Source organism: Budorcas taxicolor, chromosome 18 (genome assembly GCF_023091745.1).
Source record: "Budorcas taxicolor isolate Tak-1 chromosome 18, Takin1.1, whole genome shotgun sequence".
Taxonomy (NCBI): Eukaryota; Metazoa; Chordata; class Mammalia; order Artiodactyla; family Bovidae; genus Budorcas; species Budorcas taxicolor.
The window spans coordinates 20,363,026-20,380,372 of NC_068927.1; the positions used below are offsets into that span (position 1 = coordinate 20,363,026).

General features: G+C 56.7%; 1 protein-coding gene across 1 annotated transcript in view; it reads left to right on the forward strand.

The window, feature by feature from the left end:
• The first annotated feature begins 445 nt into the window (after positions 1–445).
• Positions 446–17,347, forward strand: part of ADCY7 (adenylate cyclase 7) — a 51,029-nt gene continuing 34,127 nt past the window's right edge. Inside the window, exon 1 of the mRNA XM_052655902.1 lies at positions 446–530. Within this exon, the coding sequence (XP_052511862.1) occupies positions 476–530 (55 nt within the window). The 5' untranslated portion in view covers positions 446–475. The remainder of the gene's footprint in view (positions 531–17,347) is intronic.

Here is a 17,347-nt window from a genome sequence, read left to right on the forward strand (position 1 = left end):
CTTGTCCAAAGTCCTGTCCTGGAGGCCTGGCAGAGGCTGGGGCCGGAGGTGGTCATGGGAGCCAGCCCCCTGCCTTCTGGTAGGCTGTGCCACCCACAGGATGCACGGTTGTTCATCTTTCCTTGTCTGGTATTGGACCTGGGACAAGCAGCAGCTGTTTAGATCTCTACACGGGCGGGACAGTGGCTAAGGGAGCTGACTTTGGGAACAAAGATGCTGTTTACTTCTTAGCACATGTGTTTTTTTTGGAGTGGTTTGGTAGTTCACCCCAAGTCGCCCCTTAGGACCACCACTGATTAGGAGTGAAGGCCCTTGTTCCATCTTGTAACTTGGAGGATATAAGTGAAGGAGTGAGCCAGAGCATCTCCATATGTTTCCCGCCTGAGCAGGGAAGGGATCTTAGCACATCTCTGAGCCTGCAGTCAGCCCAGAAGAGACGAAGGCAGAGGCGCCGGAGGTGAGTCGCTGCAGCGGAATGCAACCCCCTCGGGCCCCATCTCAGCAGTGTGAAGAGTCCATCTCGGAGGAGGGTGAGTGACACAAGCTTGTGCCTGCCTCAGCGAGGCTGTCTCCTTGGGGATCTCACTTTGGTCCCCCTGGCCCAGAGCGTGGAAGAGCTGAGGGCCTGAAGGAGGGGCAGCCCGGAGGCCTGATGCCAGTACTGGGCCAGACTGCTCTGTCCTCTAGGCCAAGTGAGTGCTGCTGTCTGCACGGAGAGTGGGCTCTGTTTCTCTGCTCTGCATTCTTGTTAGAAGACTCTGGGGGCAGATCAGTTTGGCAGAAATGTACAAAGGGCTCTTGAGTGCCTGGTGCTTGCGGGGGGATGGCCTGCTGGAAGAGAGGAGGTGACCCCTCCCCCCGTCACTCCCGATCAGGTAGGGATGCTGCAGTTACAGCGCGTCAGTGCAGTCTTGACGGGGGCTGGAGGGTGCGCTTCCGAGTTGGCTCAGACGTGTGGGTGGCAGGTCGATGGTGGCTGTGGGCAGGAGGCCTCAGTTCTCACCGCAGGACTGCTCGAGCGTCCTCATGACATGCTGGCTGGCTTCCCCTAGAGTGAGTAATCCAAGGGGGAGCAAGGTAGAAGCCGCAGTATCTTTCATAACTTTGGAAGACAAGCATGTGATGTCTACCGCATTTTGTTGGTCACCCAGGTGATGTGGGAGGGCACCATACAAGGGCATGGACACCAGGAGGCAAGGGTCACTGGGGCTGCCTACCGCTGTGGCCCCAGCAGCTTCCAGCTCTTATTCTCCCAGCCTAGTGAAATGAGAGCATCTTTTTTTTTTCCATTGAGTTCCTACAAAAGTCCCAGAATTGAGCATTTAGAGTCACCTGCCCATTCCCCAGTGGACACTGACCAGGAGCCCCCCACCCCCCCAAAGGGCTGACTACCCATAGGAACAGGGAGCTGTTACTGGAAGTGGAAGCTACAGAAGGAATATGGCAGTGTGTATCCTCTAAGGAGAGCCCTGTGGTCCAGAGAAGGTGACGATGGGACATTGCTTCTGGAAAGGTGGCATTTGTCCTTGTCTTGGCAGGATGAGTAGCATTTTAGCCATCCCAAGTGGCAGGAAGGCCTGAGCCAGGGCACGGCGGGGTGAGGCAGCTGGATCGTGGGGTCACGGGAGATCAGGCCGCAGAGATGACTTGGGCCAGGCATGGGGGTGGGTCAAGTGGAGGAGCCAGGATTTGACTCAGGAGACACCAAGAAGCCATGGAAGGTCTCTGACCAGGGCAGGCATGGAGTAGAGCCAGGATGTGGAGAACACCCTCTGTCTGGCCTTCCTTATCTTCGGCTATCATTGAGCACTTCCTGTGTACCCGACACACGTTTCTCACTTAACCCTCACAGCCTCCCAAGGCATTGGATGATGTCACCCTGACTTTACGATGGGCCAAGGTAATGCAACTGGGCCAAGGTCACTCGATGGGGACTCTGATTGCAGAGCTCTCGGCCTCTTCATCCCGTATTCATGGGACAAAGGACTGTCATGAGAGTGAATCACCAGCCTGATTGCTTGGACCCTTCTCAGGGCTACCCTGGGGTGTGGTAGCTCTCGTACGGATGGTTTCTTTGTCCGCACTCCCTCCCAGACATCTGCCTGGGGTGCTGTGGGGTTTCTTCCCTAGGGGGAAGGGCTTGACATCTGGGTTTGTCAACTGGGGCCAAACTATTTTCTCAGTGCTCGGCGTTATTTGTCTCTTGGCCGACTGCCAACCGTGTCTGCCTTGTTTTTGCTGCAGTTCTATTCTGTCTTGCCCACCATTTCACAGCTTGGCCACTCTCGTGTGTGGACTGGTGGCTCCCACGCAGCAGCCAGGCACTGAGTGGGCCATCTCCCTGGCCTGAGACACCCTTTTGTGGGCCTCTTCCTCCTCTAGGTGGGTGAGGGCTCTGTCCCCTGAGCTCTGGACCGTGTATCTCACCTTCAAGGATGCCCCTCCCAGATCTTTGTGCCTTGTCACAAAGTGGGCCTGGCAGGGGGTGTGTCCAAGTCACGCTTGTGTCCCCAGCACCCGAGAGGGGTCCTGCCCACAGGGAGGAGGGGGGATGTTGCGGAGTGAGAGGGGAAGGGGCGAGTTGTCCTGAGCGCCTGGCACCTTGAGTGAAGGAAAGCCAGCCTTCCCTGCCTGAGGCTGAGGAAGCCCACAGCTGCCGCTCCCTGGGGGGAGTTTCTCCAGCAGGAGCAGCCTGTCTCCAGGGAAGCCGTTTGTTCATTGCCCCTGGGGAGGGTCACAATGTCAGTGATTGAAAGCACCAGCTATAGAGTCAGACAGACCTGAGACTCAGTTCTGGCTCTTCCCGTTGTTGTTGTTGTTTTTTTTTTTTTTCAGCTGTGTGTGCTTGAGCAAGTGAGTAGCCTCTCTGAGTCTCAAGTTTTCTCTCTACAGAATGGGCATGATAGCAGGACCTCCTCCTGAGGCTGGGCATGGTGCCCAGCACACTGTTTAAATGCTGACCCCAGGTCCTGCCTGCTGGGACCTCGCAGTTGGCGTCAGGGTGGGGTGCCAAGTGCCCAGTGACTGGGGCTCAGGGTGCCGCAGGCTGGCAGGGAAGAGTGCCTCCTCTGAGGAAGGAGCTGGAGGGGAGACCTGGGGAGGGCAAGGCTGGGAAAACTGGGCTCCATTCTCTTGTCTGGAGGAGCCCACTCCAGTATTCTTGCCCAGAGAATCCCCTGGACAGGGGAACCTGGCGGGCTACAGTCCATGAGGTTGCAAAGAGTCAGACACGACTGACGCGATTTAGCACACCCTTCTTTGTTACTGAACAATAGGGCTTACTGTCAGGATACAAGGTAGAAAATGACCCCAGGTCCCCATATCACATGTTCAGGGGACTCCCTGCGGACCAGGGGGTGCTTCCCCCTCCATCTGGGGCCGTCTGTGCACCCTGCTCCCTTCCTATCTCCCGCCTCACTGCTGAGCACCCCACCATTCCAGAAGGGAAGCTGAGGCCCGAAGTGGAAGGGGAAACTGGAGCCTGATGCGTGGCTTCCAGGGATGCAGGGGTGCTGGGGTTGTCTGGGGGCTCTTTGGAATAGGGATTCCAACCCGGGGCCTTAACCTTGGCCCCTGGCCTGGCCCCAGCACGGGGCGGGGTGCAGTTGTGAGATGGAGAGGTGGCAAGCCAGACTGGAGACCTTTGACCTCTCAGAGAGGGATGAGGCCCCCTCGCTGTGTGGGTGAGGAAACTGAGGCTCAGGGCCCTGTGTGAGAGGCGGAGCCAGGAAGAGGCTCCCTGGCAGGCTTCTGTCACCTCTTAATTGCTCATTAAGGTGCCACTCGCCCCCTGCCTCCAGCCAGCATCACCAGGCTTCTAATGCAGGCTTTGGGTGCTTGTTTTATTTTTACTTTATGAAAATTGTTCCAGTTTAAAGCTTCCAATTTCCATGAGGTCATTGGAGCTGAGAGCCTGGCCTGACGGCTCCGCCGACTTCTGTCGAGGGCTCTTGCTGTGGCTGGGAGGGGGCTGAGCTGAGGGCTCAACATTAGCCTTTCTGCTGCTCCCACCACCAGAGCAGGAAGTTGTGGGTCCAGATGTGAGTCACTCTCATTAGGTAGCCGGTGGAAGGAGGCTTCACGTGTGTGAGTCTGGGCGCTGGCCAAGGAGGGGCAGGCGACGGTCAACTCTGAGCGGGCTCTGACCCTGGCCCAGCTGCTGGGGGGCCCCTGGAAGAAAGCCAGGTAAAGAGGGCAGAGGGGATGGGGCGCCATCTGTCCTAGAAGCCTGGGGCCCCCGGGCAGCACCCCTCCCCACCAGGCGGGCCTGGCCGGGGCATGGGTGGACACGATCCGGACTGGCGGTAGGGGAGGCCTTGGATGGCCAGGTGTGGGGGCTCCTGGACAAGGTCACTGACGTGTCTCAGCCTGACAAGAAGCTGCTGTTACGGCTGTGGTGGGGGTCATTTGGCTCGGCCCACCTAGACTGCCGTGACCCACAGACTCTCAGGTGTCCACCTTTCTTTTCAAGGTTGTAGCTGTACATTTACAAGTACACTTTACTTTTCTCAGTGAAAGTAAAAGTGAATGAGGGAAGAGCAATTGAATTTATTTTGTTAGATTGAAAAAAAGAACAGAAATAAACCAAAGCCACACTCTGAAAGTGACGCATGCCCGAGAGACAACCAAGACACCTGAAGAAAGTGGACGGAGCAGCCTCTCCTTCCCTCCAAGTCCTCTCAGCCCAAAGCTCTGGGGCGAGCAATAGGGACCATGGGGAGTGGGCCCTCCTGGATCTTTCTGCCCATTCATCCAGACACAGACACAGGGCAAAGCAAGCCCTCTTGTCCATGTCATCACATGGGGGTCAGGACAGCGGGCCCTGCGGGCTTCCGCTGCCTGGCCAGCCCCTGAGGGAGAGGATAGGGAGGGGGAGAGAAAGCGGAGGGCTGGGCTTGACCTCCAGGAGACAGACCGCCTGGCCCCAAGGCCTGGATGGACGGCCGCAGCCCAGACTGGCTTTGCCTGCAATAGCTGTGTGACCGTGGGCTGTCACCGGCTCTCTCCACCACGGACACGTGAGGGGTGACTAGACCACCGTTTCTAAGGTTAGCGAGGGCCCTGCTCCTCAGCTGCTTTTAGCCATGTGGATGAACGTGCTTAAAATGTAGGTATTCGTTTTAATGTGTTTCAGGGAAAAAAAAATCTGTAAATAGGACCTGTTACTTCATGCATGTATTTTTGGCTTGGACAGGGCTAAAGAAGACACAGAAATGAAACGGGGAGACTTAAGAGGAAGTGCAGCGGGGTTGGCTGCACAGGAAGTGTGGGCGTCCAGGGGTGTGGGGTCTGGAAGGCTCATCTGAGAGCCCTGGTTTCTGACCCGGCCGCGGGCCTCCCCCTCCAGATGGGCCCTGGGCTTCCTGGAGTTTTCCTGTGGCTCCGGGTGTGGGGGAGGAGGACTCTCAGGTTGTGCCGTGTCTGCCCTCAGCGGGGAAGGTGTGAACTTCGTGGGGGAGTCTCCAGGGGTAATTCGCTGAAACAAGTGACTGTTTGCTGGCGACCATTTTCCCAGGGGCGAGGTAGGGGGTGAAGGGCAGTCGTGGGGCCTCGTTGCCAGAATTGGGTCTGGGGACAAGGCAGGCTTCCTGTGGGCCCTTTGGGGATGGGGGCTGGTGCAGTGGGGGTGGGGGTTGGGGGCAAAAATGGGGCTTCCAAAAAGCCAAAGGTGCTTTTCCAGAGGAGACAGAGGCCCGACTTGATGTTGCTTTGGGGACGTGCGCCCCTTTTACAGTTTGTAATTATTGGTTTAACCCATTCCCTGCCTACCCACCCTCTCCAACCCCCACCGCCCGGTGTGGTAGTGTCGTCTGCCCTCCGTTTGTGGAGGGGAAGCCCGAGGTCTTGTCCTGGGTCACACAGGGAGTCGGTCCTTGGGGCATCCATTGGCGTGCGCTGCCTTCAGGGCGAGCCGCCACGTTTGAGGCCTGGCGTGGGGGTCGGGACGCTGCGCCTCGTCTTTGGAGGGGCTGGTGGGGGAGCGCGCCGAACAGGCTCTGGGTGGCTTTGGAGGGCCGGTGGGGCGAGCCTTCCTGGCGGAGGGTCTTGTCTGCCCCCAGCTCGGGGTGCCCGGGGCTGAGGCAGGGCTCTCGCCTCAGCGGGGCCTGCGTCCCTGGACGCACGCCGGCGTCCTGCCTCCGTGGGGAGGTGCGTGACCCAGCCCTTGGCATTTTCTGTGACTTGCTATCCCGGCATTGCTGGGTCACCAAGGGGTGGCCGGGCCTGTCCCTCACCTTTCTCCTCCTGCCGTGGGCACATTCATAGTGAGCTAAAGGCAGGCATCCACATCTCATTGCCTAGGCTGAGGTCAGTGCTTAACTTGGCCGGGAAAGTTCAGGGTCTCTGAGGAAGCCGGCAGAGGGGTCCCCCCATCTGCGTCAGTGTGGCCACGTCCAGCCTTTGGTGGGGTCAGGTCTTAGGGATGAGTAGGAAGTGCCAACGGCATTTCCTTTCCTTTGAAAGACCTCAGTAGCCAAGAGCTGGGAGGTAGTTTGGCTCGGTGAGTGAGGCCTTGGTATCAGAACAGCAGCCAGAGAAGCAGGGTCTTCTGGAGGCCGTCGGGTCCAGCCCCCTGCCTCCAGGCAGAGCTGGATTAAGGCTTGGGTTCAGTACCCCCTCCGCCTTCTCCTGGCAGTGTACAAGATGAGCAGGGGATTGAGCTAGTTTCTTGCATCTGTGAAATGGGTCACGCATGGTACCCAACGTGCTGGGTAGTTGTAGAATTAAAGGAAGGGGCGTGCATGGCGTGGCCGGCACGGAGAAGCCGCTGCCCATGCGGAAGTGTTTGTCGTCGTTACTGGCGTGCAGCTGTGTTTGGGGCTCTCTCCCCCGTCCTGCCTTGGGTGGGAGGGTGGGCATCCTTGGAGAAGGGAACCCGGGAGGGGAGGGGGCGCTGGGCAGGGCTGGCTGAAGGGCATTGCTGAGGGGCCTCCCTGTAGCCCTTGGGGTAGTCACAGTCTCTGGGTTCTCGGTTTTCTGCTCTGTGAAGTGGCAGCACCCAGGCAGGTTGCTGGTAAACTTAAAGGCCTGAAAAATGCTTCCCAGGCATCCGAGACCAGCAAACTCAGGCCTCGATGTTCCCGGCAGTGGCGAGCCCCCTTCCTCTGCCCGAGGGGCCTAGCAGCTCTGCCCCCGCCCTCCTAGCCCAGGCTCACTTGTGGAGTCTTCACTCGCCCACCTGTGGTTCCTCCTGCCATCACTTTCCAAAGAGGGTGGCCCGGTGCCCACCTGACAGCCATCGGCATCCAGCTCAGCCTGCCATGGCCCACGGATTTCGCAAGGGGCTCCGTCACGGCCGGGGCCTTGCCCAGTGCCCACGCAGGCCTGCGGGGCCGCGGCACTTCTGCTCCCCACACGCCCCTTTCCCCACGTCCCCACCCACTGCGCCTCTAGAAGAACAGGGCCTCAGGGTGGGGGGGGGGGGGCGGGCTGAACGAGCCCCCTTTGTGAAAAGTCACCTTTGCACCGAAAGATGGCTGAAAGTCGCCTCTCTGGCGACCTTCTCCCCGTGACGCCCAGGGTCGCCCTTTCTCCCTCTGTCTGCTGACCTCTTTGATGGTCTTGCTCCATCGGTGTTTTCTGAGCAGAGTGCTGTGCTGGGGGCTAGACTGAGCCCACCCTGGGTGAAGGGGGGCCGGGACAGCTGACCTGGAGACGAGGCCCGTGGGGTTCCTGTGTTCCCCTAACACACAGATGGATCCATTCCTCCTGTCCCGTTTGTGTTCAAACCCATTCTCCTGGCTTTCGCCCTTCCCCGCCCCCCAATCCTTGCCCCCACCTCTGGTTCTGTCTGCTAAACTCTGGGCCTGCCCCTGACCTGGGCAGCCCCTGCAGCCTCCTCTGCCCAGAGTGCTTCCCCACTTCAGCCCCCTTCTCATACCTTGTGTCACCCCTTCCCGCTTCAGGAGTCCTTGAGGTCAGGAGAAGACGAGGGCACCAGGAGCCCCCACCCCCTTGCTCCCTGCTCCTCTTTGTGCCTCTGTCCGCCCACCCCCCTGGACCACGAAGGAAGTTACCTGCAGCCGTGACTGATGGAAAAAAAAAACTGAGGCCTTTGTTGCGGGTACCCTGGTCCTCAGACGGGATCCTGGCCCCCAGGCCCACCTCCTCTCGCTTTCTGCTGAGCTGGGCTGGGGGAGTGATGGAGGGGGGTGCCTGTGACCCAGGGGGAACTTGTATTACTTGTGGGTGGGGAGCAGCGAAGCGGGCCTGGCTTTCAGGCATCAGGAGGCCCCCAGGGGAGATGCAGGCAGTGGTGCCACCCCCCATCTTTGGGACCCAGAGTACTGGGTGAAGGGCTCTGTCTTCAGGATCCAAGCCTCCTTGCCCTTGAAAGTGGCTTAGCTCACCACCTCAGGTGCAGCCGACTTGGGTCCGGGCTCCGGCCATCGCTGGCTGGCCGAGTGGGGGCAGGGCCAGGTGTGGTCCCCTCCCTACACTGGTGGGGAAACAGGCCCAGATGCTGGTGTGCTTCCCCGGTCAGAGCTGTGCTGGAGGCACGTTTCCCCTGGCCTCACTCAGCAGGGAGCTGTGGCTTTGGGCTTGCCAGCCCATCTTCCTGCCTCAGTCTCCCCATCTCTGCAGTAGGCAGATTGACTCTGCTTCCCACCCACCTCCCTGCCGTGCGGGCCAGGGAACCCACGGGTCTGCCCATCCCTGCTCCCTGAGCCCTACTCCTTGGCTTCTCCTTCAAGCCCCCATCTGGCTCTGGGAGGAGGAGCTCTTTGAAGTTGGCTGGAGGCATTACTTTAATGGGGCCCTGGCCTAATGGGGAAGCATCTTGTTTTGAAACACCCAGACTCCCTGGAGCCTCTGCCCAGGTTCCCTGGGGAAGGGGTGCCTCTGCGCCTCCCAGGCAGGCCTGGGTCAAGGGCTGGCACCCTGGGATCTCTCTGCCAGTCTGTTTTCTGAGAGAAGACAGGAGCTGCCTTTTGGGGGCTGACAGCAAGTGAGGTTTTGCTGTGAGGTCTTTGTCGCAGGCACCCTGGTCCTCAGCTGTGTTCCTGCCCCGCAAGGCCCACCCCTCTCTCTCTCTCTCTCTTCTGGGCTGGATGACGGAGTGGGAGTGACATCAGTCTCTCCAGCCCACCCCTTCTGTGTGGAGCTGTCTGGGGTGGCCCCAAGTAATGGCACTCCCTGGGTGCCAGCCTCTTGGGTCAGGCCCCTGGGCCTTAGGTACCATCACATGTCCATCCTGCAGATGAGGAAACCGAGGCCCAGAGAGGTTAATTAATGTGCCTCAGGTCACCCAGCCCCTCTGATGTGGAGCTGGGGTTCTTGCTTGTTGGGTCTCAGAGCTTGTGCTCTCGACCACTAGGCTTTCCTGGGTTCACAATTGCCCTCGCCCACCCTGGCATTTCTTTGCCTCGAGGGGCTTATGTGGCCCGCGTCTAGTCTCTGCCCTCCCCGCAGCAGGAGCTCACAGGGACCCTGCACCCATCGTGTTTGTTGTAGCTCCAGCAAGCACCTCACCTGGTACCTGGTGTGAGCAGGAGCCCAGTGAGCACCCGCTGGGTGGCAGCACACGGGCCTTGGGCTGAGGTAGAAACAGCACCGCAAGGTCAGCCCCCTTCCCCGTGAGAAGTTTCTGGATATTATAAGGAGTTTTCATAGCCATTAGGTCATTTCACTGCCAGAACAGGCCGGGGAGCCAGGGAATGTATTTGTTCCATCGCTCAGGTGAGAATCTGGAGACCTGAGAGGCAGGTGACCTGCCAAAGCTCATGCAGACAGGACTAGTGACACCAGGCTTGGGGCCCAGGCTCCACAGTTCAGGGCAGGCTGTTTTTGACTCAGTTTGTGAGTTTGGGGTGTGAGTGTCCTCTGTGTGCCAGGCAGTGTTGGGTCCTGAGAGCGGGGCAGTGTGTGGCCAGACACCGGCCTTGGGAGAGGCAGTGACAGGCCAGGATTTCTGTGCTGTGGTGGGACGCACAGGCTCTGAGTCCAGATTGGGCAGCCCTCCTGGAGGAGGTGGCCGCTCAGCCTGGCTCTGCGGGGCGTGCAGGAGTTTGCCAGGCAGAGGGAGCTAGGGGGTGGAGAGGTAGGCAGCTCTCTTAGGCTGCCTGAGCCTGGAGACAGAAGGGTGGGGCTTGTTTGGGGAACCGAAAAAAGTCAAATCTCACAGCCACAAAGAGGGCCTCAGGAAGCACTGGAGGACCGTGTTGGGCAGGGGTGAGTAGGACGGAGCTCATTGTCCATGGGGCGGCAGACAGGTGAGGGGAGGCCTTGGGGAAGATCCCAGGGGAGGCTTGGGTTTGGGGGGGCATGTGGCTGCCGTGGACTTAGGCTCCATCACGGCGACTGCCAGTGCCCAGGGGAGCCTGGCTCTGGAAGACCAGTCTGTGAAGGGAAGGGGTGGGCTAGGAATGGGGGCACTTGGGCTCGGGGGAGAGCCGTGGGGAGGGGCTCCTGAGCCCCTGTGTTTGCGGCTCCGGAAGCCGGGCTGTGGTTTCAGGGGGTGTGGAGGAGGTCGGCTGTAGCTGCTTCCCTTGCAGAAGGGCTCTTCCGGGCTCCGGGCTGGGCTTTCGCCAGGCAGCCCTCCCCCTTCTCCCCCCTGATGTGCCCCCTTGACCTTACACCATTCTCAGGAAGCCTCGAGGAAGGGGGGTCTCGGCACCTTGGGTGAGGGCTGGGCTCTCTGGTGGGGGTCTCTGGGCAGTGGCTTCGGGAGCCGGACTCAGCAATGATGCCTCGCTGGGCTCCGTGGGTGCAAGGGGAGGCTGCGAGCCCCGCAGGGCCTGCTGAGTTCTGTGTGGGGGTGCCTATCCCTCTGCCTGTCCCGCTCACCTCTCTGCAGCTAACTTTTCTGGTCACCTGAGCGAGGAGGGACCTCGCAGGCCCTGGGGGCCTTTCCTGCCCTGGGAGGAATCAGGCCCAGAGAGGGCTTAGAGGCAGAGCTCCTTAGGTCTGTGTCCCTTGCACTGCTTTGCTTGCAGCAGGTGGGGAGACTGAGACAGGGGCACTTTGAAGCAAGGCATGGGAGAGGCAGGAAGTAGGACAGGAGGGTCTCTCCTGGTTGGTTAGTGTTCTCTTCCACTTTCTCTTCCCCAGGGCGGATTGTTTCCTCAGCTGGAGACTGCCTGAGCGCAGGGTCTCCTCCCGTCTTCCCTGCACCCTACCCTGAAGGTCAGACTCAGGGCTGGTCCCCGTGTGCCCATCCAACCCAGCCCAGGGTCAGGTGGTGGTGGGGGAGCTGGGCCCCAGCCTCAGGGACCTCCCAGGCTGTCAGGAAAGGGGCAGACAGTGACCTCTGTTCATGATGCTTCTTGGGGGAAGGTCCCTGAGTTGAGATGTTGGAGTCAGCATTTCCCAAAGAGGATTCATTAGAGATTTAATGAGAAAAGAGCCTCATGAACCAAGAAGACTGGCAAGTGTTTAGCCGTGTTTATTAATTCAGCAGCTTTGCTTTCTTATAGGGCTTCTCAGAATCTGTAATCCACTAATGTGTACAGCATATCTTTGAAAGTGAAAGTGGTGGTTGCTTAGTCATGTCCGACTCTTTGCGACCCCATGGACTATAGCCCACCAAGCTCCTCTGTTCATGGAATTCTCCAGGCAAGCATGCTGAAGTGGGTAGCCATGCCCTTCTCCAGGGGATCTTTCTGACCCAGGGATCGAAACTGGGTCTCCCACATTGCAGGCAGATTCTGGGTTTTCCCTGGTGGCTCAGTTGGCAAAGAGTCTGCCGGCAATGTGGGAGACCCAGGTTTGATCCCTGGGTCGGAAAGATACCCTGGAGAAGGAAGGGCATGGCAACCCACTCCAGTATTCCTGCCTGGGAAATCCTGTGGACAGAGGAGCCTGGTGGGCTACAGTCCATAGGATCGCAAGAGTCAGACATGACTGAGCAACTAAGTCTTGGGTATCTTTAGAGAAAGAAGAAGAGAATGGTAAGGCCAGTGCTGCCTGTGACTAGGGACTGGCTGTATGTGGCCCCGTGTGCACGGCTCTGTGTGTGTGCCTTTCACGGCCTTGCGGTTGGACAGAGCACACATCAGGAGATGCCCATGTGGGGCTCGGAAGGAGCCTGGGCCTTGGAGCGGGCAGCTCAGAGTTCACATCCCAGCTAGGAGGCTTTGGACAAGTAGCTTGCGATCGCAGAGTTGGTTCCCCTGGCTGAAAGTAGAGTGAGAGCACCCCTAACCCGCCCCGGGGGTCAGGAGACAGGGACTTTGCCTGTTTGCAGCAGGTGCTCAGAGGCTGACGGGTCAGGGACGCCCATGGGCTGGTTTCCTGCCCTCTGTCTCCCCGTCGGGTTCGGGGTGTGCAGAGCATGCCTTGAGGGAGGGGTATGGTGCTTTCTCTCCTCTCCGCAGCCCTAGAGGCCTTGGGGGTGAGGACCCGGTGCTGCCTGGAGGCTCTCTCTGGCTCGGGCCCACCTTCCTTGACCCAGTGGACAGGTGCTCTCTCGAGCCCAGCAAGGCACCGCTTAGAGAGTCAGGTTATTCCCCCATTTTTTTTCAAATGAGGAAACTGCAGCTCAAAAAGGATAGGTAACTTCTCAGGGTCATGACGAACCTGGGGTTCGTTTTTCTGTTTTTCTTATTTTGTTTGTGTGTGTGTATACTCAATCGCTTGCTCGTTGTATCCATTTCTTTGAAACTTCATGAAATCAATGTACCAGCCAGGTTCCTCTGTCCATGGGATTTCCCAAGCAAGAATACTGGTGGGGGTTGCCATTTCCTATTCCAGGGGATCTTCCTGACCCAGGGATTGAACCTGCATCTCTCCGTCTTCTGCATTGGCAGGTGGATTCTTTACCACTGAGCCACCTGGGAAGCTCTTTGATTTATACGCTCTATTTAATGTTTGGAAAATCACATGGACAGAGGAGCCTGGCAGGCAACACCCCATGGAGTCGCAAAGAGTCGGACATGACTGAGCAACTAACACATACATTTATGTTTGGGGTATTCACATACGTGTTTATATATCTGTGCACACACACATATACACCCACTCTGACAAACCTGCCAGGAACACATCTATGTTAATATATTTCGAGTGTCACTTCAGTTATCAATCGCTTTATAGTGCCCTTTGAGTTTCTCCTTGATTTTTTACTTTACGTATTTATGAAAAACCTCTTTTTTGAGGTATGAGTGACATACAAAAAGCTGTGCATTTTAATTGTGTACTACTCGATAAGTTTGGAGATATGTATACACCCACGAAACCATCACTACAATCTTTGTTGTGTGCCTGTCCCTCACAGCCCAAAGTTTCCTCCCCACTTTTAATTTATCATTATTATTTTTATGCTGCTGCTGCTACTGCTAAGTCGCTTCAGTTGTGTCCTACTCTGTGCGACCCCACAGACAGCAGCCCATCAGGCTCCACCGTCCCTGGGATTCTCCAGGCAAGAACACTGGAGTGGGTTGCCATTTCCTTCTCCAATGCATGAAAGTGAAAAGTGAAAGTGAAGTCGCTCAGTCGTGTCCAACTCTTAGCGACCCCATGGACTGCAGCCCACCAGGCTCCTCCGTCCATTGGAGTTTCCAGGCAAGAGCACTGGAGTGGGTTGCCATTTCCTTCTCCAGTGCATGAAAGTGAAAAGTGAAAGTGAAGTCGCTCAGTCGTGTCCGACTCTTAGCGACCCCACGGACTGCAGCCCACCAGGCTCCTCCGCCCGTTGGAGTTTCCAGGCAAGAGTGCTGGAGTGGGGTGCACACAAAATCTACCATGTTGAGAACTAAGTATCCAGTGCAGTGTTGTTAACGATAGGTACTGTGTATACGATAGATCTTGTTTTTTTCTATTGAAAACTTTAAAAATTACACAAGCTGTATTATAACCATAGAAAAAGAAGCTGAAAATGAGAAAGTTTGTTCACTCTGTTAAAGCAGCAGTTTTGGTGTTTCTGTGTCCTGGTTCAGTCCTAATCCATTCCAGGCGTGACCTTCCCCATGTAGATTTTTCACAGGATGCCCTGCCATGGTACAGTTCAAGCTGCTGTATCTTTTTGACAGCTGCATAGTATTCTACCATAAGAACGTATTGTGATTTATCTTCTCCAGACTGATACACACATTGTTTTCAGTCTCTCCTACTTACAAATAATGCTGCAATGAATAATCTTGTGTATAAGTCAAATTTTACACATGTGAAAGTGTTTGTAGGATAAATTACTTGAAATAGGTTTGCCAGGTCAAAAGCTGTGTGTGTACATTAGTCACTCAGTGAGGTATGAGTAAAATGCCCACCCCAGAGGTGGTGCTGAATCTGATGCCTGCCAGGGTGAAGTCTGCTTCCCCCCAGGCTGGCCAACACAGATTTGTGAAATGCTTTGATCTTTGCCAAATAGATATATAAAAATGGTTTTCCATAGTATTTTAAATTTTCATTTCTCTTATTATGGGTGAAGTCAGTTTCTTTCCAAATGTTTTTAAGATTTAGATTGTCCTTCTGTGAATTTTCTGTTCATACCCTCCTCCCATTTTTCTGTTAGGTTATTGTTCTTTTTGATTTGTAGGAACACTTTACATATGAGGGAAATTAGCTCCTTGGGATAAAAATTGCAAATGTCTACATAATCTTTTGCTCATCTTTTGATTTTGCTTTTGATAGCTTTTACTATATAGAAAAAAAATTTTAATTGTAATGAATTTATCAATCTTTTCATTATGACTTTTAGGTTTCATGTCGGGTTAGAAAGGACTTAGTCACTGCAGCCTTATTTGAGAATTCTCTCATTGTTTCTTGCTCTTTGGAAATCATCCTAGTATAAATTATGACTCAAGCTTTCTCTCCCTCCTCTGGGTTTTGCTAACTTTTTCAACAGGCAACTAGCAGTGCTGGAGTTAAGACTTAAACCTAAATCTTTCTTGCCGTCTCCAGGACAGTGGCTACTCTGGGTTAAATCCACCATTACCAGTGGACCCACTGGGTGGGTCATGGGAAGCACACTGTTCTGACTTCTTGGGCAGGACTAGTACCACATGAGGTCTCTGAAGGCCAGCTAGACTTCCCCTTTCTGTTCTTCCTTATCAAGGGGAAAGGGAACAGGAATGAAACATGGGCATGAAAGTGTTTTAGTCTAAAGGGGGAGCCTAGTAAAGGTAGGGCTTAAAGGAATGAATCACTAATGGTGGAATTTCAGGCAAGAGTGCGGAGAAAATATAGCTGTTCTTTCCGATATGAGAGCCTGGTTGAGTAGTCAGTCAATCAACACTGCTGCCTGAACACCCACTATGTGCAGAGCCCTTTGCACACCTAGGGGGAGGGGGCACTGAAGTCTCTGCCTTCTGAAAACTTGGGCCTGGAGCCGAGTCTGCTCTTGGCCTCTGGCCTGGGTGCTGGCACACAGAAGGTGTTGGTGCACATCTGCTGAAGCCCTGAGTGCGTAAATCTCTGTCAAGATGAGTGAATGAATAGATGGACTCTTTCCAGGCAGTCCCTAACCCTCATTAGAATTGGTGCAGGAGATGGCAGACCAGATTTATTATCTCTGGCGGCTGGAACCTTGGGGCTGTTTGTGTTTTAGAGATTGACTAGGTCATGCCTAATCCATGGAGAAGCAGAAGGGCAGATTTCAGGAACAAAGAAGAATTCCCAACCCCACCCCTAGGATTAGCCCTCTGGGGCCAAGTGACAACACTTCTTTTTGTTGGGCCTCTGAGATCTGACTTAAGTACTTCCTTTGCAAGAGGGAGAACCATGGCCCAGATCGGGTGAGGGTCACAGAGCATGTTGGCAGAGCCAGGGGGCTGGGACTCAGGTGTCTGGACCCCAGGACTGAGTGGCCGCCTGCGCTCCCTGGAGGCTGGGTTGCAGTCCGCCTGCGGGTCTTGGCGGGCAGGGCTGGCTGGGGACTTATGCTGTTGGGGCTCTTGGCTTCTGCTGCTGCCTGGTGGCACTCTGGCGGTCACCAGGAGGTGGGGAGGTCAGGTAGAGGGTTGTTAGGGACTCTGCCCTCTTTGTACCTCGGTCTCTCTTGCGGGGACTAATGGCTGGGCTTTCTCAGCTCTAGGACCTGAGCTTGCTTCTGGGCACATGTGCTGTTCTGTCCTCGCTGACTTGGCCTGTTGGCCACGAGGACCCGTGCCTCACTCTCCCCCTACCTTGGCCATCAGCTTACTGGTGAGAACACAGGCGTGGAGCCTGAGAGCCTCTGCCACTCACATGGGCAAAGGCACAGAGCTGGGACTCGAACCCAGGCCCCCTCCCTCCCGGGCGCAGATCACCTGGCGAAGGTGTGGCGCGGCAGGTGCTGCCTGTTCTGCGGGAGGCCTTCTTGCCTGCTTTCACCATCGTATGCCTTAGTGCCAGCCCCCGCCGAAGCCGCCCTGCCTGCCCTCTGCCAGCTTTCTGCCAGGCTCAGTTTGGCTCATCCGTTTGTTTGTCCCACAAGCACCCGCCAGGGCCCAGCTGCAGGACATGGACTCAAATCCCACATCAGTTTGGTGAGGCAGTGCAGGGATGTTTGAGAGGCGTCTTGGAAGAACTCTACAGGGACAAGTGCCGGGAGAAAATGGTAGGCAGAGGGAGGTTGGGCTCCTGCGTGAGCTATGGCTTGGAGAGGGTGCCTCTTTGTGCTGGGCCTGGCAGAGCGGCTACTGGCTTCCCCTCACAGAGCTCTGGGTCTCCTGAAGGAGGTGACATTAACGTGATCAGAAAGTCTGCCAGTCATCTGGCGCTGGGCTGGAGGGCACTGGGCTGGGGGGCTCCTGCCTGCCGCAGTATGGTCACGTGGGCAGAGCGTGGGCGCAGGGACCGGTCCAAGAGGCCCAAGTGGGGCCTCTCCTCTCCTTAGGCCTGCCTGCCTGCCCCGCTTCACACCCCGAGGCCCCACTTCCCCTTTCTGGGGCCACCAGGCCCTGCGCAGCAACGGGGCCTGCCAGGGCAGGGCCAGAGGAAGCCGGGCTGGGTTCCTGCCAGTGCTGCTTGGGTGAGGAAGTGGGTATCCTGTCTGTGTCTGTGAAAGCTGGGGTGGGCTAGCACTCCCCCAGGGGTGTGGTAGGGCTGGGAGGGGGCTGCAAGATCAGCCAGTTCTGCTGGGGAAGGGTTTCCTGAGCACCCAGAGGGCCAGTTCCTGCAGTCATAATTTGAGGTCCTAGTGCCCTCCTTCCAGGCTCCTCTAGCTGAGGAATGTGGACTCCTGCCCATCAGTATTTGACAGGAAGACCCCAGTCCTGTTTTGGTTGCAGGGAAGGGAGAAGACGGTGTGTGAGGGTAGCTCAGAGGGCTTCCTGGAGGATGAGACCCTCCTGGTCTTGCTGGCTATGAGGACTCTCCCTGGCATGGCTGCCTGATCTTGCCCCTGGAAGGCAGAGGGAGGGACTTTGACAGAGTCCACTTTGCCCCCTACCCTCTCTCTGGAGTCTTGAAAACGGGGAGGGCTGGAAGGGGT